The following is a 24286-nucleotide window of genomic DNA, read 5'->3' on the forward strand; positions in this document are numbered from 1 at the left end:
CTAGCCCAAGGCCACACAGCCAGCAGTGGCAGATTCAAATCTAGACAGTCTGGTTCCAGGGCTTATGTTCTTAACACTATGCCATACTGCTGCTCTGGGATAAACAAGAACCTGTTAATGATGGTTTCCCCCAGAGTATGGGGAACTCATTTTTCATTGTATATGCTTTTGTACTGTTTGAATGGTTTACCTTTTGCAAGTATTGCTTTAAAAATAAAAACTTAAAAATCGACTTGTCCAAAATTGGACTAATTTCCCTCCTCACTCTTCTTGGTGACAGGCTTAATTATTTGTTGAAGTGAGAAATATGGCAGACACTCTGGGCTCCTTCCTCTACCCCTCACATTTTGTCCAACTGGGAACCAAGATTTATTGGTTCTACCTCCTCGACCATTCTCAGACAAGCCTCAAATCTGCCTTGCCACTCTATCCCTGAATCATAGATCACTTTGGACTATAACATTCATTTCCTAACTGGTACACCCGCTTCTTTTCTCCCTAAAAATATTAGCAGATACATCTTTCCAAAATGCAAATTTGATTCTGCCATTGTCATGCTTACAATTTTTCACTGGCTCCCCAGTGCCTGTGGGAAAAGTCCAAACTCATTAGCATGGCAGCCTGGGTCTTCTGTGTTCTGGCCCAGCCTGCCTCTCTAGCCTTACCTCCCACCATCCCTCCTCATACACCCTACCTTCAGGACACTATTTTCCCCTTACATTTCCATGATTTTTACATACTACTCCTTCTATAGAAGTATGTTTTATCTTGGTCAATTCTTACCCTTCCTTCAAGACCAGACCTCAAGCATGACCTCCTTTATGTGGGTTTTTCTGGCTGCCAGCTATTAGACATTATGTATTCTGTACTAGGCAGGTTAGGATACCCTAAAGTCCCATGGCCTCTCAGTTTCCCACAGGAAATGTCTCCACTATCAAAGCACTCCTGTCTGAATGCTGTGCATTCACATTCCTCATGGACTCCCAACATGGATGCAGTATCCTGCAGCCTGTTTCTCTAGCTCTCTCCCCAGCTAGTTCAGTCTTCTCCCCAGGTCTCCCATAGGCCCCAGAACTCTTCTTGGTCACCCAGGACATCTGGGAGACTTTTCCTTTTATTCTCAATTGTAGATTCATCATGCCTCCCTTCCCATCCTTCTATCTCTACCTGTAGGTGAGGCAGGTTAGAATAGTGGTTAAGAACATGGGCTTTGGAGCCAGGCTGCCTGTGTTTGAATACGATCTCTGTGACTTTGTAGTTCTGTGATCTTGGGCAAGTTACTCAACCTCTCCAAACATCTGATTTTCCTCTCTGCACAATGGAGATGAATAGCACCTGCTTCATAGGGTTGTTATGAATATTAAATGTTTTCATATTTGTAATACACAGTGAACACTATAAGTGCTTTTGATATAAAAATGCCTAAAGTATGGCGTGGAAGAATCTTTTCAAATTGGCATAGGAGGCAGGCCTTTTTCTCCTTTGGAGCTCTTTTCTACTAAAGATGGCAAGTTAGTATTAGGAACAAGTATACATGAGTCAGCAAGAATCCCCACCCCTTTTCAAGTCTCCTGTAATTCTGGCTTGTTTCCCCAAATGGATGACAGATTGAAGCTTCTTGAGGGCCAGGATCATAGTGTAGACTTTTTAAGACTCCTTGACACCTGTTAAACACATGATAGACAGATTTATTCCCATCAGTCTTACAATTAAATCCAAGTCCTTACAATGACCCACTCACCTAACCCTTGGCTCCTTCCCCAACCTGATTTCCTACCCTTCTTTGTCTTGTTCATTCTGCTCCAGCCACACTGGCTTTCATGGTTCTTGGACCATGGCAAGCTGATCCTATCTTGGGACCACTGCCCTAGCTGATGCCTCTGCCTAGAACATTCTTCCTCAGATATTCGCCTGGCTCCTTCCCTGACTTTAAGTCACTGCTCAGATATCACCTCCTAATAGAGGCCTTCCATGACCACACTCTAAAATAGAATCAGCCCTCACATAGCTCTGTCTGACAGTTTATCCCTTACCCTGCTTTCTCTGTCTTCATAGCACTTAGCACTACCTGTCATATTATATATTTATTGAGTTGAGCCCCATGAGGTCTGTCTAGTCTGTTTTATTCATTGGTTTGTCCCCAGCACCTTGAGCAGTGCTTTCTTGGCTCTCAATAACTAATGAATGAAAGAATCAATGAATGAATAAATAAAGGAATGAATTCAATGCAAGTACCTGTGTAGAAGGGGAAATACAACAAATTCTGTTCACTCCTAGAATTTTGAAAACTTTATAATTTTCAGTCCATGATTCTGTCTTTCAGCTTTAGCATTTTCAAATTAAATCCATATCCATTTATGGGTTTTGTTTCAATTTTATAAACATCACCGTGACAAAAGTTAAAATCCAATATAAATCAAGTCCAATTTTACAAAAAATTGCTTATTTGTTTGTTCTCCATCCCATGGGGAAGGAATGTGTATGATTGTGTGTGTGTGTGTGTGTGAGAGAGAGAGAGAGAGAGAGAGAGAGAGAGAAAGAACAGTTATCTGCAGTGAGGAAATAGGGTAGGGAGTAGGTTGGGGAGGTGGGAGTAGGGAGTCCAGGTTCCCCAGAAGGAAAATAATTTTGTTCAAATTGCTGTCTATTTTTTTTCTAAATTGTTGCTTCCAAATCCATTAGAAAACCAAACTGAAATCCAAAGAAATGAAAAGCTTGATGAACTAGAGGTTCGTAAACATAAATACATCAGATCAGGGAATTTCTCAGCGGCTCATGCAGAGCATTGTGAAACCATGTGAAAGCTTTATGAAGAGAAACTTCAGCAAGGGGGACAGATATATGGCAGCTGCTTGCCAGCTCATATCTCCACTCAACACGGGAAGTTGTGATGTGGGAACTGCCTTCTTGGTTCTGGGATGGGCCTCACCATGAAGTAGAATGTTCCTGCCCCTGGAGCCCAAATTCTATTCAAGCAGCTGCCCTCTATTGTGTACATAGCCACTGGAAGTTCAAGGAAGGTTCCCAGGCTCCCTTGGAAGACAAGACTCCACATAAGTCAAACCAGCAGCAGCCAGTATTTTAAAGAAGCCATTTGAAAATCTGTTTTCAAATGTATGATAGCATTTTTTAGAGTGATATGTCTCAAACTTGAGCATGCATCAGAATCACTTGGCGGGCTTGTTAAAATTCAGATGGCTGGGCTCTACTCTCAGAGTTTCTGATTCAAAAGGTCTGGAGTGGGGCCCCAGAATTTCATTTCTTACAAATTTCGCGGGTAGTACTGATGCTGTTCTATTCGACAGACTTTGAGAACTACTGTTTAGGGGAAAAAAAAAAAAAAAAAACAAAGGAATTTGGAAGCAAAGAACTTGGATTCAAGCCTTGTATGATTTACTTCACCTCTGAACCTGAGTTTCTTCTTTTCTAACCTGGAGTTTATAAGGTTGTTGGAAGGATTAAATAGAATGGTGTCTGTGAAAGTTCTCTGTAAACTGTAAATATTAACAGTTAAATGGCTTCACAAATAGTACTTGTTGCCACCCCCAGCAGATTTTCCTGTGCTTTGTCCCCTCTCCACACAACTTTGTCCCACCAAGTCCATCAGGCGACTTGGAAAAACTAAAGCTAAGAAGGCCCTGAGTAGTAAAAAAAAATTTAACCCACTGGGCATGGCCATAATGCTGACCTTGACTTGACCTCCCTTTTCCTCTGACTGGCCTCTTCTCAACTTGCTCCTCGTTCTTCCAGCCCTGGCCACCTCTCACAGCAAAGAACAGCAACTAGTGCTGACACTGGGGTAAAAAACTGTCAGATGGAATTTTTTTTTAATTAGTAGCATAAACAGAGGAATCCACTGCCAAGCAGGAAAGCATTTGTTGGGGAAACCATTTTGCTAGGTTGGTGGGCTCTGAGCTGATTTCCCTGAGGGCAAAATCCAGATGTTTGAAAGAGTTAAGTGGAATCATAAGTATAATTGCAGATTTCTAACTTAGGAATGTGTCAGACAGTTGTATTAGACAGTTGCCAAGGTAAATGATATGTCTGTGTAGAAGGGTGTCCTTTCTCTTTGGAAACCTTTTCTCATTCAAAACTAATACATGTGTAGTGTAGAAAATTTTGAAATTTTCTAAAGGTATAAAGAATTTAAATGACCCTTAATTCTTCTGCCACACAGAGATAAATGCTTAGTGGTAAGATATTGGTACATTTTCATCCAGCCTTTTAATATGTGTATGTTTATACATGAATATATGTGTATGGATATATACTTTTTGATTTGGGCTGGTACTACATACAGGTTTGTATACTGTTTTTTCACTTCTGTAATAGCAGACTATTATTCCTTCCTGCAGATATACAGTACTTCACTTAACTTCCTAAATGTTGAACAGTTAGGATATTCCTAATTTTACATTATAAATAACCCTGCAGTCGATGACACTTCATGTCCATAAATCAATGTGTGCATCTCTAATTGCTCTCTTAGGATAGAATCCTTGGAATGGAAAGATTAGATTAAAGGGTAGGAACATTTTTAAAAACAGGTATAATTCACCTAACATAAAATTCATTACTTTTAAGTGTGAGATTCAGTGGTTTTTAGTATATTTACAAGGTTGTATGACCACCACTGCTGTCTAATTCCAGAAAAAATAAGCAGTGCTTCACAAATTTGCATGTCATCCTTGTGCAGGAGCCATGCTGATATCCTCTGTATTGTTCCAATTTTAGTATATGTCAGCTAAAGCAAGCACAGTAGGAACATTTTTATGTCTCTTGATGACATATAGCAAGTTTCCCTCTAGCAAATGTATACCCAATCCATTCCCATTCAGCAATGTACAAGAATGCCTCTTTCCCTTCAACTTTGCTGACACTTAGTTAAAAAAATATATTGCCAATATCATTGAAAATGGCATTTTATTGTTTTGTATTTTTGATTAGCTCTTCTTTCTCTGTAGCTGTTCTATAGAGATATGTCATCCACCCTCTTTCCTTTGCACGCATTTACCGTGGGCAGTCACACCCACTGCAACAGCCTCGGCTGCCTCCTCTCTGTGGATAATGACTACATGTCCATACCCTGCCCTAGCCTCTTTCTGGCACTGCAGCCCAGATGTCAAGCTGCTCGCTGGGCATGACTGTCTACATTATTTGACAGCATATCAAACACGCTCATGTCTAAAGTCAAACTCATGACTCCTGAAGCCAGCTCTGGCTCTCAACTTCCCTATCTGGATTAGTGATACCACCATTCTCCTAGGTGTTTCATGGTCACCTTAACTCCTCTCTCTACTCCATATTTAATTAGTAGTCCAAGCTTCTTGATTCTGTCTCTTATGTCCTTTCTCACATCATTCCCTTCTGCTCCATACTCACTGTCATTGCTCTACTTCTACCTTTTATTATGTCTATCACACTAGCCTACTCACTTCACTATGCTTTCAGTATTTATCCATATAATTCATTCTACATGTGGCTATGAGAATAACCTTCCTAACATATGCTTTTACCATGTTGCTTTCCTAACCTGGAACCTCCAAAGCCTCTCTCTCGCCTATTGGTAAAGTAAATGCTTTATCCTGACACTTAAGGCCCACCATGTTGTTGCATCGTTCTAATTTTACTTCCTGTGCGCCTTACAGAAACTGTGTTCTTCCTTCAGCATATTCCTGCTTTATCCACTCTTGTTTTTGCAAAACCTGGCATGACCTCTTCCCCAGTCTCCTCCAGCTGAAATTGTCCTGTGTCTTCAAAATCAGAGTCTCTGTGAAGTCTTCCTTGATTCAATCAGCTGTACTTTCCCCTTTTTTTCTTCATTGTATGGTTTTAGACAGTAATTTTATAGTGTTTTCAACAAAAAATTAAGGAAGCTTGCTTAATGTTTTTATTATGAGTGGCTTTAAATTTTTATTGAAATGTAGTTAATTTACAATGTTGTGGTGTTAGTTTCAGGTGTACAGCAAAGTGATTTGGATATGTATGTATGTATGTGTGTGTTCTTTTTTTGGATTCTTTTCCATTATAGGTTATACAAGATATTGAATATAGTTCCCCGTACAGTAAATCCTTGTTGTTCTCCTTTTTTAAACTCTCATTTTGTTAGCACTTCCTTTATGACACGATATTCTGCCCTGTTTAGTTACTTAGCTATTTTTATTCACTCCCCACCACACTATACATTTCTTGAGCACAGGAACTATATCTTCTTCATTTTGGCATGTTCCATAGTACCTCTCCAAGCACATTAAATGTAGATAGGAGCTCCATAAATGCTTGAATAAAAGAATGGTAAAGACTGCCAACTTTTTTTTAAAGAACTACTAATGACTCAGTTTCGGGAATGAATTCTGTGCTAAGAAGGTACAGATGCCAGACAACCCAAATGTCATGGCTTATTCTTCTTTTTCCCTCACTATCCACAGCCAATCCATCAACAAATACATTAAGCTCTACCTCTTCAAGATACCTGTGATCAAACCTCTTTTCTCTACCCCTACTGCTCCCTCCCTAGAACAAATCACCATTCTCTCTTACCTATAAGAGCCTTTTAAAACTGGTTCCCTGGCTTCTACTCTTGTCCTGCCTAAATCTATCAGCCAAGTGAGATTTTTATAAAACTTAGATCATGGTAGTTCTCTGCTTAACAACCTCCAGTAACTTACTTCCCACTACACTGAGAATAAACCACAAACTTCCTATGTTGGCCTTTGGAAGCTCCATGATCTGGCCTTGGCACTTCCCCAACCTCATGTCCCTGTACTGTCTACCTTGCTCGCTGTGCTCCAGCTCTGCTAAGCATTGGCCATTCCTCATTGTCATGTTTGCTCGAAGCAGAGTGAGTAGGTTCTCTTGGTTATATTTAGGTCCTCACTGTTATTGGACGTTGTCTTTGGGCTTCATGCCTTTAGTAGTGGAGATGACTCAGGGAGTGGCCAGAAGCAATTCTAAAGGTTTGGAGACTTGACTTTAGGCAAAACTTTTGTGGAGTCCATCATTTTGCTGAAAGTTGGTACTCCAATACTGAGTTTGAGCTGAAGGAGGTATTTGGCTGAAAGGGAAAAGAAGGGAAATCTTATATTATTCCTGTAACCTTTTTCCCAAGGGATGCTACAAATATTACTGATAGAAATTGGAGCTGCAGGACAAACATCCTCCACCTTCTTTATCACTCTGGGTGTTGATTTAGGAAATTGGGCATCACAGCAGAAGCTGACTCAACAGATGGGGTTCTGTGAACCTATTGTCATTTTACCTATGTGCTCCTCTGAAGTCTCCCTCATGCCTCTGGTGTTGCACCCTTAGCCTTTGTATATAAGGGAAGAGAGAAAAGCCCTCTTTGTTATTCAGATTCTTGACTTGCTCCCCTTGCTTCTAGAAGCTGTAAAATATGCATCATCTACCTCCTTGCCTTTGGGATCATTGACAAGAAATAGCTATGATGGGTATTTGTTATCAGACTATACATAGGTAAACTAGAGTATGCTTCACAGCCCACTCTGAAAGAGAATTCCAAGTACTGTGTTTCTAAACTACTAAGCATTTTTCTAGCCCCTAATATTTGCAGAGCTCTCCCACATCATTCATATGGTTGCTTCGTGCCAACCTTCTTTAGAAAAAGAGGTGTCCCTGTGTTTTAAAGATTCCTGTGAAAAAGTGGAGAAATGAAAGCAAAAGGTCAAGTGTAAAGGCCCTAACCAGATAAGGGTATTGCTCTTTACCTGGAAAGCCAAAAGACACCCCTTGACACACAGCACAGCATTTCAGGGAGTCTTTTCTCCCACCCCAACATCCCTTTCCTTTCTTATTCACTACCCTGGGTTTCCTTTAAGCCATGAATGGATCCTGAGGTGGAGGCTGGAGTGGGGGGATCCAGCAGGTTTACATGAAAGAACTTGACCTGGCTATTCCAAGAGGTGAGGGGAGGTAGTCCCTTCTATGTAAAGTACGTGTATCTCAGATGACCCAAATTATAGCTCCCCAACTGACAAGAAAGACCTTGTCCTAAAAGTTCTCTTTTAAATTATACATACATATATACACCCACATACACATAGATATACACACAGATACACACATACATACCCATACATCTACACAGACATATACATTCACACATTTACATACACATACATGTTCTCCCTTGGTTGGGTCTGTATAAGGAAGGTCTCCAGATCACCAGGTTGCAGGGTCCCCCAGGTAACTGTGAGGAGGCCTTCAGAGCTCTATATCCCTCTACAGTGATCAAGCGACTTTTGCCTCCTTCTGTCAGATAAACAAGCCATGCATTGTTCTGTCCACCAGCTGTGTGCGGGCTTCCCTTCCTGCTGAGCGGGCCAGAATGAGCATGGATTCCTTCATGTGGGGCAGGTGGAATGCACTGTTTTGGGGTGGGGGAGGCTGGAAGAGCCACAGAAAGTAAACGGAGCTAATCAAGGACACTCTTTTGTGCTTCTCCTTATCTAAACACTTTCAAAAACGGAAAGAGCCTGCAGTAGGTTATGGGCCAGACCTCAGGCTAAGCATAACCCCAAGCAACTGGGGCCATATTTTTATTCTTGCCCTGGGTTGGATCAGAGCCACGGTTCTCTTTCTGCTTGCCCTCTACCTTCCTCCCTCCAAGTAGCTCTTGAGGGCTCTTCTGGGAGCCAGGCTCAGAGACTGGTAGTGCTGTCGGAAGGTATCGGGGTGACACCCCACTACAGCAGCCAGAGGTTGACTCCTTCTAGAACTGGTCCACCTCCCTCCCCTCACCTCTCATAACAGCCTTTTTGAGGCCTCTTCTGGGAGCCAGCTTCTGACAGATCTGCCGCTTCTGCCTGCATGTGCTCACCCTCCTTGCACCCATACCAAGTTCTTATCCTCTGAGTGCTTGGAAAAGAATCCGTCATCTTTTCCTTCCCCTGAACATAGGAGGTGATACTTGCTCATGTTGTCTGGAACTTAGCTCTGCTAAGTGAGAGGGTACCTCTTTTACCCCCACCCCATCTCCCAGCCTCCTTTCTAAATCCCAAACTGGCCAAACTGCTCACATTCCTCTCTAATCATCCTCTGCCCAAGGATTTCTTCAGTATATGCTATCTGTGCCCATCTGCCCATCATATCTCCTCCTCTGGTGACTACCCAACTGTCATGCTCCCACCCTGCCTCCCTACCTGAGCCAGTCCCAAGAACATGCTTGCACCTTTAATCAAAACTTCCTCAGCCCACCTGGCCACTGACAGGGCCAGACTGCATCAAATTTGTTATTTTTTATTTTGTTAGGAAATGGGGGCGGTCAGGGAAGCATTTTTATGGCCTGGGTTACTGAGTGGAGGGAGGAAGGCACTTGGCGACCAGATTAGGGAAGGCTGGGTACCCAGGCCTTAATAATGACATTTATTCTGATGCTGTTTCAGACCAGGGGTTATTCCCTAGTGTACTGCTAACACTAAAGGTATATTCCTCAGTGTATTTCAGAATGTGGTTATCACACTGGCAGCATCACCATCACTCTAGAGCTTGTCGGAAAGTCAGAATCTGGAGCCCAGTCTAGAGCTACTGAATCAGAATCTGATTCAAGATGGACAGGTGATTAGTCTGTCCACTGAAGTTTAAGGAGTGCTACTCTAGAGAACTAGGCTTGGCTTTTGAACCTTCCCTTAATTAGTCCTTTTGCTTACCTCTTCATTTGGCTTGAAGACATTCTTTTTCTAGCCACTGACAATACCCTTCCCATTATTATTTGGGGTAGAGGATAATTTTAATAACGGATATCATTTATTGAGTGCCTATCACGTGCCAGGCATGCACTGCAGATGAGGAAATTGAGGCTCTGTGACATGCCCAAGGCCAAACAACTAGTGGGTGGGAAAGCTGAGACTCCAAGCCAGATCCACATGCACATAAAATCCCCAAACTTCCCCCTTACAGTACTTCTACCTACCAAAGGAGGGCTTTGACACCTGCCTTTTGTGGAACAGATGAAACCAAACCTCCCTAGGGGGTACAGAGGGAAGAGAGGGGAAGGTGCCTCCCGGAATGATTTCCCTAGAAAGCGAAGGCCCTGGCATCCTTCTTGTCCTGAGGAAGCTCACATAAACCCTCTCAGGGGCCAGAAATGGCTGGAATTGGGACCAGAGGCCAAGGGAAACTGGAGTGGGGATCCAGCAATATTATGAAGGGAAAACCCTAACTCTAAATCCCCAAGAGAAATAAAATTCTGTTGCCTGAGCTTGGGCTTAGTGTGTGCAACAAACTCCTGTGGAGCTGCTCTGGGATCTGGCTGTTGCGTAGGTCACTGAGGACATCATGTGGACCCCCAGGCTTGGGCCTGGGACTATTACGTCAGAGCATGCCATAGTTGGACAGGTTGTTTGTGACAATGGACTTTAATGTTTTATTTTGCAGAGAGGAAACAGAAGCCCATACAGGGGGAGTAAATTGCCAGAGGTCAGAGCAAAATCATGGCAGAGGCAGGGATGCTTACTCCAAGCAGCACTATTCTGGAGTTGGAGTCTCTGGTGTGAAATGCAGTTTCCTTTGGGTCTGCTCAGGTGCCTGTAGGACGTGCAGACCCTGAAAATACAGCCCAGAATGGTTTGTGAATCTTTCTGTCTCAGCAGGACATTCATCTTGGGAGATCTCTAGGTTACTTGCCCCCATCTTTGTAAAATCAGCTGTAGTGCTACTTGCTTTTCTTGACCTGGAGGCTGCTGGGCCTGGCTGATCTGGGCTTTCCTTTTCTGGGGCCCAGAGGACCTGCGGAGATGGCTGGGTGGGGTCAACCCAGTCCAGGAAGCACAGGAATTCTTTTAAGTGTATGCGTCTGGGGTATTTTTCTCTCTCACTTACGTGTATTTTTAAAAATTCTTTTTAGACACCCGCTTTATCTTTCCCAAACATCATTTCCTTGCTCCTTTCCTGAGTTCTAGCAGTGGCTGGGGGCCCAGCTTCCTTATTGGCCTCGGAGCTGTGGAAGGGGGCGGGCCAGGGCTCAGAGGAGGCTGGAGTAGGGAACAGGGGGGCTGTTTATGCTGCTGGAACTGCCTTTCATCCTTCCCTTTGCCACCAGGGTGCTGGCTGGTTTCTGGAGCAGCGTCTTCACTCCTATCCAGCTCTTGACACTGGCTTTCATTCCCTAAGGCTGTGGCCTCCTCTAGGCCCAACCAGGCTGATGGCCATACCTTGCCTTCAGTGCTATTCCTTTCTGTTCTTGGAACTGGGACCTGGCTGGGCTTGAGCCCCTTGAATCACACTCAGGGGCTTGGGCTGATGGCCCCTCTTGTCAAGAGGACTTAAAGAAAGGCAGATGGGTTTCTGCTAAAGGAGGATCCAGCCTGCAGAAAGAAGCCCAGGGGGCTGGCTGGAGGGATTGTTGAGGAACATCTGAACTGGCTGGATAATCAGCTCTCTCCTAAGCCATCTCCCCATCCTGGGCAACTTCCATGGTAGGTACTACTGGTAGCCATGGCCATCATGGCTGCTGCTGCCTCTTCCCCCTTCGGCTTTCTTTCTTCAGTATCCTGTTTGGCTTCCTAAGAAAGGAATTTGGGGGTAATGAATGATAGGGTGTGTGTTTAATGATAGTGCCTTAGGAGAAAGGGGTTGTTGCCTCCACAGCTTGGCCTGGAGCTACATGGTTGGCGGTTGGCATTTTCTTACCTCTGTGCTTATTTCTCCTCATCCTCTTTCCCCACTGCCTGAGGGTATGGTTTAAACTTCAGGACTACTGAGACTTCCCTTTTCTGACTGCTTCTTGAAGGAATGGCTAGGAGAAGCCTTAGGTGTATAAGCTTTTTGAGATAGATCCCTCTTTGGGGAGGCGGGGTAGTGTGGTATCCTAAAAAGGGTTGGAGGACCTGAGCCTCATTCTCAACTGCTGGTTACTAGCTGTGTGTTCTTGGCAAAGCAGTTCAACTCTCTGTGTCTCTCTTTCTGCATCTGTGAAGGGGCCATAATAATAGTGCTTACTGATAAGGCTGGAGTGAGGATTGAATCAGCTAATGCATGCAAAGTACGCAGTGCCAGGTACATCTTAAGTATCCAATAAGTGGTCCCTGTTGTTATTTTTTTAAGTTAATAGTGTTATGTTTTTTTAAGTTAATAGTACATCAGACACTATGCTGAGTGATTTCACACATGGGACTGCGTTTAATCCAGACTTTAACTCATGAGTAAGGGATGGTGATCGTCTCCATTTTACAGATAAAGAATCTACAACTGAGAGAAGTGACTTGCCCCAAGTCACACTGCTAGGATTGGAATGTGAGTGTGGACTGACTCCAAGTCTAGGGCTCTTCAGGAATAATAATAGGCCAAGTATTAGACCCTACAGATAGTTTCCTCTCCTTTCCTAATCTAGGCCTAGAAGGCTCCAGCTCTGGCTGTAGTTCCTCCACTGGGATTTTCCTCCCTGCAGCTTGTGCTTTTCTCCCAGTGGTCCCAAAGCCCCCACTGCCTTGCTTCTGTCTCCTTTAGGGTTGTTTCCCACTCCTGGAGAAACCCCAGAGAGAGTAGGAGCCTTTGTAAGCTATCTTTCAAAGTGTGGCAAGGGAGTGATGCTAGTGGAACCTTGACAGTGGTTGGACAAATCTGGGTGGAAGTACTCTTAAACCATCGAGAAGGAAAAGTCTGAGCTGACAACCCTTACTATAGTACCTATGACATATTGACCACTTGTTATGCATCAGTATGTGTCCCAGATGCTTTGAGAATATTCTCTCTCATCCCCACAGTAACCTAGCCAGGTAAGGATTATTGTTTTGTTTTGTTTTGTTTTGGATAAGAAAACTGACTAAAGATCAGATAGGTTAAGTGACTTACACAGAATCACACATCCAAAATGGTAGTTAGGCTATGAACCTAGTAGATCTGTCTCACTTGTTTTTGTCTCGTTGCCTGCTGGCTTGCTATAGTTAGTAGGATGAGACTAACGTACATGAAATGATGATGAGCAATATCAAACCTTATATTATGATGGGCTAAATTGTGGGGACTAGATTACTAAGGACAAGCTCTCTGGAGTAGACATTACTCTAGCAGTACCTTGAATAACAGGTGGGATTTAGAGTAACAAAATGAGAGGGGGCATTCCAGGCAGAGGGAACATTCACAGTAACAACTGAAACCCTATTCTAGGCAGTTGACATTCATGGTCTCATTTGATTATTTTACAACTACATTAATTAGGTACTGTTATCCCATTTTACTATCAAGAGCTCTGAGAAGTGAAAGCACCTGTCTAAAGGAACAGAGCTTTTAAGTGGTGGATTCCAACCAAGGTCCAGTTCCAGAGCCTGTGCTAGATTCTACTAGAAAACCAAAAGCAGAGGCACAAAGCTGGTTGCAGGGTGTGATTGGAACAGAGACGTGAGAGGTTGGGCTGGGTGGGAAAAGATAGCTTATAAAGGGCTTTGAAAGTCTGATCCAGTTTACATTTGCTGCAGGACAGGTTAAGAAATAGGGAGCCAGTGAAGATTCTTGAATAGGAGAGTGCCGCAATCCAATTGGTGTTTGACATGATATAATCTAAAAGCAGCGATTGGAGGTGGAACAAGGTAAGACTGGCTGGCAGACTAACACAGCATTTTGGACACAAAGTGTTAAAAGGCTAGAACAGGAGCTGTGGGTGGCGGGCTCTGTGGAGGAGAAAAATGATTACGTGGAATAGCCTCAATGAAAATAGTGGTGGGGGGTGGGGGAGAGATAGAAAGAGGAAAAGCCAAAGAGATACTGTAAAAAAAAAAAAAAGGCTCAGTAGAATTCAGTAAGAGACAGGATGGTTGGTGCACTCAACTTCAGGAATGCTGGATGTGGATGAAGGGCCCAAAATAAGAGAGGTGCCATGCCCTCCACTGTATCCTCAGTGCCTAGAAATGTGGTACATGGTAGATACACATGGTACCTAGCACATACTAGTACATAGTACTTCTGTGAGATGCTTTATAAATCGTTGTTAATGGATGACTTCTGGGTAACAGCTGCTGGAGAGATTTCTAGAATCATGGTTTTGTGTGTGAAACTCTGGAGCAGGTGCCTCCCCACAAGGTCTTCTAGTGCCTTGAGCCTCCCTGCTGGGCACTCTGAATCCATAATAGAACAGTGTGGTTAAATGTGGGGGCCTCACCTCCTTTCCTTCCCATAAGTTTTAGCCACTGCTACTGACCTGTGGCTCTGGTTCCTGACCTTTGGTAGGCAGCTTCCCCTGCCCTTCCTCTTACACCTCCTTCTCTGTGTCTGGCCTGTTACCGCTCAACACATGTTTTCCCCAGCAAGGTCATCCTCCTCAGGACTACCTTTTTAGGCCTTAGCCCTTTAGAGCTCTGCACAGCTGGGATATTCTCTCTTTCCCCTGGGGTGAGGGGCATTCCCAGCTAGGATGGAATCAGCTTGAGTCTGTCTACTACTGCTCCTGGTAGGTAGAGAGCTGATGTATCCTCCTCTATAACAGGAGTGTTGAAAACATGGGCCCTTATCTTAGTCAACTCTGCTCCCTCAGTGTGTCTAGTATGGAACCTGCCACAGTAAATGAATGAATAAATTAGTAAGTAAGCTATCATCTATTTCTCTTTCCATCATCTCCTTTATTTATCATCCGTTTCTCTTACTCTGTCATTATCTTGTTCTCTATCATCCATTTCTCTCTGTGTAGTTCCTTATAGTCTTTCTCAGACTTTTCTTCCTTTCTGTCATTTATTTTTCTCTGTACCATCTCTCCCTCTTATCATTGTCATCTATCTGGCCCTTTTGAAATCTATCTTTCTCTCCTTGATTCCTCTCCCCTCCCTTTCTCTCCCCTCCCCTCCTCTCCTCTCCCCTCCCCTCCCTTTCCCTCCCTCTCTCTCTCTCCTTCCCCCTTTTCTCCTCCCTTTCCCCTCTCTCTTATTCTCACCCCTCCCCTCATTCTCTCCCATATCAGTCATCTCTTTGTCTTCTGACACTACCCATGCCCCATACGTGCTCTTCCCCATCCCATTCTTCCCCACTTACGAGGGTGGCATCTATTCATGTGAAATATACCAGAGCACAGGGATGGGTCCTGTAGAAGCCAGTCAGTGCAAGAGTTGTGACTGCAGCCTCCAGCACCAGACAGATGCTGTGGTTGTATCCAGAGCCTTGGCCTCAGACCTATTTCCCTTTATTCACCCCTGTCCTGCTGAACAGCCGGTCTCCTCTGTCAGCCTAGCACACCATCCACCATCTCATTCTATTCTCCCTTGCAGGAGTTGGGGCTCCTTGCTACCCTTTTGCCTACAAACTCGGGGACCTCACCACTGTGCCCATCTTATCCTTCACTCTCTGAATGCCTTTACCATGCTTTATTTGAATTAGGTCTTTCTCTCTCACTAATCTGTAAGTCCTCAAGGGCAAAGCCATATTTGATTGATCTCTGTATCCCCAGAGCTATGTACAGATGGTACACAAGACACATACAACAAATGCTTATCAAATGAATAAGCCAACAATTGGCAGCCAATTGGTGGTGACTTGCTCAAACTTCTCAGTCATTTACCTATCCCTTTCTTAGAGAAAAATGGGAAGATTGGCCAGAATGATTTTTTTTTCTCAGAGAAAACTTAGGGTGGGCACACTGTTCATTGGGCAGCAGCACTCACTTATTCCACAAATATTTATTGAGCATCTACTATGTGTCTGGCACTGCTGTACATGCTTGGGATACACCCATGAGCAAAAGAGCCCTGTGACGCTAACATTCTGTATCTCCAGGGATTGTCCTTGGGGTGAAGGAGATGTGAGTACTGAGAGCTGAGGGAGTGGCCACTAAGATTCCTACATCAGCTCCTTGCAAGATGTTCTACTTCATTTAAGGGAAAGACGGGGTGGGGGCGGAAGCTGCCTGGGAAGTGATTTCAGCTCTGGTTCCCTAAGTTGACTTCCTGTCCCTTTCTTACTGTAGGAAGAACACCCCCGTCAGTAGGCCACATTCATGGCATGTGGCCAAGCTGCTGGAGGGATGCCCTGAAGCAGCCACCAACATGCATTTCCCTTCTGAAGCCTTCAGCTTGTCCTGGCATTCCGGCTGCAACACGAGGTAAGTCTAGAACCCTCCCCTCAAGATGGGGTAGAGGCTAGATCACCCAGCCACTCCCTCTCCTCTGCTCTCATCCCCGTTGGAGGCTGTAGAGCCCAGAGTGCTATCCCGGAAAATGGGGTGGGGTTCCAGAGTGCCTGGCTTCTGGTCCTCGTCTACTGAGAACTGTCTGTGACTTTGGGACAGTCCTTTTCCTTTTAAAAAATGTTTCCTTGAAATACTAACCTCACTTGACTTGCAAAACACCACTCTCTCCTCCTTTTCACCTTATTTCCTTTGCAGTCTCTTTCCCTGGCTCCTCTGCATCATCCTGGTCTCTGATATCAGTGGCCCTGGGGCTGGGCTCTGGTCCTCTTCTCTAGCTACAGTGACTCATGGTGACCTCATCCATTGTTCCTCTCATCCCAGCTCTGTCACAGAACCAAAGCTTTCAGAATGGGAACCTCCCTGAATAACAGGGTCCACCTGCAATGAGGATCTCTCAATTTAGGGTGCTTGGGATGGTCTGTGGTTGAAACAGCTGCCCAGCAGACTCGGAAAACTTTCTCAGCAAGCCCAGAGCCACCAAAGCTGCTGGCCTCAGCTGCCTTTTCCCTTCCACAACAAGATCTTCCCTCTGAGAAGGGATTTCTGTTGAGGAGGCTCAGGGAAGCTAAGGGTTGAGTTTGCCCTGACTCGGTGTCTTTATTTGGCATCGGAAGCCAGGGGCTCAGAGAAGAGGCAGAGGCAGTTTTGTTCTGGGAGAATACACAGAAATACATTCTGAGCTTGGCTCCTGTTTGAGTGGGGACATGGCTGTTTTCAGCAGGAAGGGTGGTGGGTTGGGTAGCAGATCTCCTTGCCAAGGAGTAATTGATGGATTCCTAGCCCAGAGGTCAAGTAAGTGGAGTGGCTAAGGGGCAAGGCAGGGAGCAAGAATTAGGAAAGGCTGACCTGGGGGATCTTTTGGGCTCCTGCCACCGCTCAGCTCTGGTGTTTGGAACTGTGGCCTTTCTGAGGGCAGCCTGCAACCTCCTGGGTTTCTAGCCACAGGGTGTTACTAGCATGACTTGGCTCAGTTTGGCTTTGTGTGTGGGAAATGGTACTTAAAATTCAAGATTGTGTCAGATCCTAGTCCCTTCTTTGTTCTCCCCGGTTTGGCTTTGCCATGGGGGATGAGGGCGGCCTGGGTGGGCAGGAACCACTATAGTATCAAAAGTCGTAGTAGAGAGGATGCTGATAACAATAGCCATGAAAACAACAATCAAGAGAGCAGCAGCTCCAGGTATTGAACCTTCACTAGGTGCCCAGGCTGCGACAAGAGCTTCACTTTCATTATCTGATTTCACCCACAAAGCAACCCTCTGATACAGATATTACTATTATTTACATTTAACAAACAGTGTAGCAGAAGACCTAGGACATTAGACTCATAGAGGCCTGGGTTCAAATTCCAGGTCTGCTTCTTTGCTGCTGTGTGAGCTTGTCAGTTTACTTTCCCTCTCTCAGCTTCAGTTTTCTCATTAGTCAAGTGGAGATAATAATCTCTCCCCTTCAGTTTGAAATGAGACATTGTAAAGTGCCTGGCACATTGTAAGTCCTCGGTAAATGGTGAGGATTACTATTACCAAGAAAAGAACCGGGCGATGCCTAAATTCTGGCCCTGTCTGGGCCATGAACTAGAGCTGGGCGATCTTGAGAAAAATCACATCCTCACAATCACTTCCCTTTGCAGGGCTTGCTTGATACCAATGATTCTCAAAAGTATGGTCCCTGAACCAATAGCACCAGCATCACCCAGGAACTTGTCAGAAGTAAAATTCTCTGGATCCACCCAGACCTAAAACTCTGGGCATGAGACCTTGTCACCTGGGTTTTGATGAGCCCTCTGGGTGATTCTGATACATGCTCAAATTTGAGAACCACTGATTTACAAAATGGGCTGGCTGAAATTAAATCAACCCTTTAGGGCCCCTCTCAAATGCTAATAGTCTGTGCTTGTTTCTCCTAGCAGAGAGCTATAGCTGACTCCCTGGGGGCAGCAGTAGTCCAGAAGCAATTCTAGACTCACTGAAGGCAGAGAAACAGAGCACAACCCTCAGTGGAGTTCTCACACTGTTAGTCTTTTGGATCTTGCCCCATCCTTCTTCCACATATCATCTTGTCTCCCATTTAACCACATTTCTGTGGTACCCCCAGTGTCCATCTGTTCCCCCATTTCCCTTCCTTCCTCTTTTGCCTTATCTCTCTCTCACTTGTGACATGGGTGCCTCTGGGTTGTCCTGCTTCTCCCATGGCAGGGCTGGCCAAGGTGGGAAAGGGATCTGGTGACGTAACTAACTGGTGTGTCCTGTGTCTTGCAGTGACGTGTGTGTGCAGTGGTGTCCACTCTCCCGGCACTGCAGCACTGAGAAAAGCAGCTCCATTGGCAGCATGGAGAGCCTGGAGCAACCAGGCCAAGCCACCTATGAGGGCCACCTCTTGCCCATTGACCAGAGCACATACCCCAATCAGCGTGACTCAGCCTATAGCTCCTTCTCAGCCAGCTCAAATGCCTCTGACTGTGCCCTTTCCCTCAGGCCAGAGGAGCCAGGCTCTGTGGACTGCATCATGCAAGGCCCAGGGCCAACGAAGGCCCCTAATGGCCAGCTTAATGTGGCCGAAACCTCAGGAGGTGGCCGGCAAACCAGTGGGGGCCACTTGACTCCTAGCTCGCAGATATCATCCCGTCCACAGGAGGTCCACCCCTCAGGGCCTGCCAAGGCTGCCAGGGGTCCACCACAACCTCCAGTGAGGCGAGACAGTCTTCAGGCCTCCAGAGCCCAACTCCTCAATGGAGAGCAGAGTAGGGCTTCTGAGCCTGTGGACTCCTTGCAACAGAAGGAGAAACCTAGCTTGGACACCATGCTATCCCCAAAGAACCCTAACAGGTTCTACTGCCTCAGCGGGCAAGACCAAGTGACAAATGAGGCCCATCAGAACTGTGAGCTCAGCCAACTTCCTGAATCCAGCCAGAAGGGCTCTGAGCATCTACTGATGGAGGCCTCGGCCAAAGCTGTTGGATTCCCAAAAGCATATGACAAAGCTTCCAGCACAGATTCCAGCCCACTCAACCAGGCTTCAGCAGAACTAGCTAAGGCTTCTTCTTTTGGCAGCCCTCCACATCCCACAGGGCATCGCCATAGTGCCCCTGAACAGCTACTGGCATCCCACTTGCAGCATGTGCACCTTGATACTAGGGACAGCAAGAGGACGGAGATTCCAGCTGGGCAGGATGGGCAGGAGTGGACTCTATCCCCTTTGCACAGTAGCCACACAGGCAAGAAAAGCCCATGTCCCCCTTCAGGAGGAACCCAGGACCAGCCCAGCAAAGAGAGAAAGACCAGGCCAGTGGATGATAAACTTCTGGGTTCGGGGCATCAGAGCCCAAGCAGTTCCCCACATGGAGAGGCTGATGGACAGCCTCCAGAAAGAAGTTTCCAGGACCCAAACAGAGCAAGCAGAGCTGACAGTGAATTGTCCAGCCAGCAGTCCTCTGCCTCTGGCTCCCTTGTTCAACAAACCACTAAAGTAGCTGGCCGCACAGAGGCGACTGAAGAAGGGGACAGTGATCCCAAGGAGTGTGGCCGGGTGGGTGGTAGGCGAAATGGAGGGACCCGGGGCCGCTCAATACAAAACCGGCGGAAGAGCGAGCGTTTTGCTACCAATCTACGTAATGAAATTCAGAGGAGGAAGGCCCAGCTCCAGAAAGGCAAGAGTCCCTTGTCACAGCTGTGTGACACCAAGGAGCCAGTGGAAGAGACCGAGGAGCGTCTAGAAAGTCCTCCACTTCCTGCCTCTAACTCATCCCTTCTATCTTCATATAAAAAACCACCTAGCCCCAGAGACAAGCACTTCAACAAGAGTATGATACTCAGGGCTAGGTCTTCAGAGTGCCTCAGCCAAGCCCCTGAGGGCCATGAATCTAGGATGGGCTTGGAGGGACGAATGAGCCCTAGCCAGAGACCTGGCCAGTCCTCTTTGAGCCTGAACACCTGGTGGAAAGCATCTGACCCATCCTCCTCAGACTCTGAAAAAACAAATGTTCACCGTGGAGTCCGTGGAGGTCACTGGAGATGGTCGCCAGAGCATAACCTGCAGCCACATGTGGCACTAGCCGTGGAAAACTCTTCCAACCCAGGTGACAAGGAACTGAAGGCATCTACTGCCCAAGCTGGGGAGGAAGCCATCCTCTTGCCCTTTGCAGACAGAAGAAAGTTCTTTGAAGAGAGTAGCAAATCCTTATCTACATCTCATTTGCCAGGTTTAACCACTCATAGCAAGACTTTTACCCAGAGACCAAAACCTGTTGACCAAAACTTCCAGCCAATGAGCTCCAGCTATAGGGAATTGAGGCGCCATCCCATGGACCAATCATATCACTCCACAGACCAAACCTATCATGCCACAGACCAATCATATCATTCCATGTCACCCCTTCAGTCAGAAACTACCACTTACAAAGAATGTTTTGCAAGCAAAGGTCTAGAACAATCCATGTGTTGTAAGCCACTACACTGTGGTGATTTTGATTACCGCAGGACATGCTCTTACTCCTGCAATGTCCAGGGAGCTGTAGTCCATGACCCTTGCATTTATTGTTCTGGGGAAGTCTGCCCTGCTTTGCGAAAGAGAAATATGATGCCAAACTGCTACAACTGCCGGTGCCACCACCACCAGTGCATCCGGTGTTCAGCTTGCTATCATAATCCCCAGCATGGTACCCTTGAGGACAGCAGCTTGGCACCTGGCAACACTTGGAAACCCAGGAATCCAACAGTGCAGGTGAGGACTTGGCTCTTGGATGGGTGAGCTTCATTATTCTCTTTGTGAGGAGAAAGGTAGGTAAATCATTTGAAAACATAACAATTATAATATCTTAAAATTATATAGTGCTGGGTCCACCAGGTGGTAGCTTACTAACCTTGGGCAAGACATTCAGTGATCAAAATTGCACTTACCTCATCTTTAGAAGTAGAATAAAATAACTTTTGCTTCACAAAATGAACAGAACTGGGCTTTATATCCTGACTGTATACTTGGTATCTGAGTGACCTTAAGCAAGTCATCCAGCCACCAAAAGTTGTAGTTATGTTATTCTATTTAAAGGGAAAAAGAAAAGAATTTTTACCTCATAAAATGGCCAGTACTAAATGAAGTTTTATTACCTCATCTCTAAAGTGGAGGAAAGTAATGGCTGCCTCATGAATTAGTTGGGTGTATCAAATGAGATTGTGTAACACAGAGTGCCAGCCTTAGTGCCTGATCCAAAACATCATGTATTCCTTTCCATTTCCTGCTTTAAAATATATTTGGAGCTGAAAAACTTGCAGATGTCTCCCAGGCTTTGTTTGCAGAGACCCAGGTCTAAACTGGCTGTTGCTCTACCCTGGTTATGACCTACAACTCTAATACAAGCCACCACCATCCCTCAGGGTATTTGTGGGAGGACTCCCTTTGCTGTTGCCAGCTTACCACCAGATTCCTTCCCCATGGCTTTCCTAGTGCCACTTTTTGGCTGGTGCATTCAAACCAGAAGTTAGTTCCTGTGTTGAACTGTTTTTGCATAGGCCTACACTTCTGAAAGACTTACTGTATGAAATTGCTCAATACATATTCTTTGAAGAAACGAAACTTAGGGGTAAAAGAAGCCTTACACAGAAGAGTACATACTCTACTATTCCTTTATATAAAGTTCTAAAACAGCTATTCTATGGAAAAACATTTCAAAACAGTGGTTGCCTGTGGCAGGCAGCACAGAGATTGACTAGGAAAGGGCATGAGGGAACTTTGTTGGGTGATGATCTATATCTTAATATGAGTTTGAGTTACACAGGTGTATACATTTGCCAAAAGCTTAACAGATGTACACTTAATGTTTGTGTATTTCGCTGGAAGTAAATTTTGCCTAAAATACTGTAAACAAGTATCAAACTTTAATGATATGTATGCTTGAGTTTTTAAAGTATATTGATTTACACAACTTATTTTCTAGTTTTCAGCATACAGATGTTGCGCATATTTTGTTATATTTATCCTTAAGATTTCATGTTTTTGCTGCCATTGTAGATACTATTGTTTTCTTAAGGTCAAGTTAAAATTCTTTACTATTATGTAGAAATGCAATTTAATTTTGTATATTTTCCTTGTATCCTGCAACCTTGCCAAACTCACTTTTCTTGGTAGATTTTAAAAGATTTTCTACCTAGACAATCATGTCATCTGTAAATATAAGTAATTTTGTCTTCATTTCCACTGTGTATGGCTTTATTAGGCGAGGAGGCCCCTATTGCACTGTCTAGGACCTCCAATACAGTGTTTAGTAGAAGTGGTGAGAGCAGATATTGTTACTTTGTTCCCAATTTTTCACTATTAAGTTTGATGTTAGCTGTAGATTTTTTTTGTAGATGCCTTGTAACAGGTTGAAGAAATTCCCTTTTATTCCTAGTTTGTTGGGAGAGCTTTTATCAAGAGTGGATATTTGAATTTTTTTTCAAGTGCTTTTTCTGTATCTATTGAGATGGTCATACAGTTTTTCTCTTTTAGTCTATTGATATGGTGAATTACATTGATTGATTTTTGAAATGAGAACTAGCCTAGCATTGCCAGAATAAATCCCACTTGGTCATGACGCCTTATCCTGTTTATATATTACCAGATTTGATTTGCTAGTATTTTGTTAAGGATTTTTGTCTATGTATATCAGGGATTTTAGTCTGTAGTTTTCTCGTGATGTCCGAGTCTGTTTTTCATATCAAGATGCTGGCCTTACTCACCAAATGAGTTGGGAATTGTTCTCTTCTCTCCTATTTTCCAGAAGAGTTTGCATAGAACTGGTATTATTTTTTTCCTTGAATGTTTGGTAGAATTAATCATTGAAGCCATCTGGGCCTAGAGTTTTCTTTGTGGAAAGATATTTGACAACAAATTCAATTTCTTTAATAGACATGGGGTTATCTATTTCTTCTTGAGTGAGCTTTGGTAGTTTGCCTTTCAAGGAATTTGTCCATTCCATTTGAGTTTTCAAATGTATGGGGATAAAGTTGTACTTTGAAATGCATCAAGAATTTAAGATGGATTTGTGGATGGATAGAGGAGTGAATAGATATGTGATAAGGCAAATATAGTAAGATACTAACTGTAGAAACTATACAATGTTGGATATATAGGTGTTCATTGGAAACTTGTTCAACTTTTCTAAGTGTTTGAAAATATTCATAATAAAATGTAGGGGGGAAAAAGGAGAGGAAATATAAAATAATGGTTTAAGGGCATGATGCTGAAACCAGACTACCTGGGTTTGAATTCCTAAGCATTCCCATCTAAAAAAAATGGGAATGACAACAGTACCTACTTCATAAGTTGATTGAGAGGATTAAATGATGTAACATGTGCAAGGCACTTAGAACAGTAACTACCAGATAATAATCATTTTTAAAGGTGAGTTATTATCTTTTAGAATAAAGGGAGATTTGGGCTTACCTTGAGAAACTTTTGCTGAAAGAAGGACCTGCAAGTAGACAATGGAGAAAAGGGGATAAAGTTGGGGGTGGGGGTGGGGTAAGCAGATGACAGCTGCAGAACGGTCATCCTAGGGCCAGTGACTCCATAAGGGAAGGAGGTGAAATTTGCAACAGCTGACAGCAGCAATGCAGGTGTGCTTGTGCCCATACCATGCCTCTCCTTTTGTACTCTGAGGGAAGGACACATTGGGTTCCTAATGTCTGTTAGATTAGATAAGTAGGTCTGCTTAGATGCTAGGCTCTCAGACATGTGGACAGCTGTCCAGAAGCCACTTCATGCCCATTTCTACCCCTGCCACATGAGTTCACCCTCCCCCCAGACATGGGGAAAACTTGTAGATGGGTTAGGATACCCCAGCTCAGGTGGCTAAGGTAGTTGTGATGGTGGCTATCTGAAGTAGGGTTGAGATCCTGCTCTTTTTGGCCCCTGGAAGTGGCTGGGGAGCCAATTGGCTCCTCTTTGGTGCTGTTAAGAGAGCTAAAATCAGCACACACCTAAATCCCTCATGCTTCATGCCAGTTAGTTCCGCATATAGTATCAAAGTATGTCATTTAACAATTATATGAGATACATTATAATAGGATCCCCATTTTACAGCTGAGAAAGCTGAGGCTCAGTGAGATCACACATCTTGCAGGTGGTGAAGCTAGGATTTGAACAACGTAATGATAATTAACATTTGAGTGTCTACGGCGTACCAGGTGCTGT

At 44.5% G+C, this 24286-nt stretch overlaps 1 protein-coding gene and 1 non-coding gene across 6 annotated transcripts in view; one reads left to right on the plus strand and one right to left on the minus strand.

Annotated features, from left to right (window-relative positions):
* The window catches only part of SHROOM4 (shroom family member 4), a 208813-nt gene that overhangs the window by 146461 nt on the left and 38066 nt on the right, over positions 1 to 24286 (plus strand). For 3 of the 5 annotated variants that reach the window (XR_010838561.1, XM_059049721.2, XM_067023017.1), the window contains exons 3-4: positions 15902 to 16036; positions 18379 to 20839. Coding sequence is in view for 4 of the 5 variants with exons in the window: in XM_059049721.2 (XP_058905704.1) it covers positions 15902 to 16036; positions 18379 to 20839 (2596 nt within the window). In the remaining variant the exon portion in view is untranslated. Of the gene's footprint in view, positions 1 to 11011; positions 11433 to 15901; positions 16037 to 18378; positions 20840 to 24286 lie in introns of those variants that run through there. The other 2 variants (XM_067023018.1, XM_067023019.1) reach the window with 1 other exon arrangement.
* Positions 4652 to 4755, minus strand: LOC131749131 (U6 spliceosomal RNA). The gene has a single exon (XR_009333238.1). It is a non-coding gene; the product is annotated as a U6 spliceosomal RNA (small nuclear RNA).

This window comes from Kogia breviceps, chromosome X (assembly GCF_026419965.1).
Source record: "Kogia breviceps isolate mKogBre1 chromosome X, mKogBre1 haplotype 1, whole genome shotgun sequence".
Classification (NCBI taxonomy): domain Eukaryota; kingdom Metazoa; phylum Chordata; class Mammalia; order Artiodactyla; family Physeteridae; genus Kogia; species Kogia breviceps.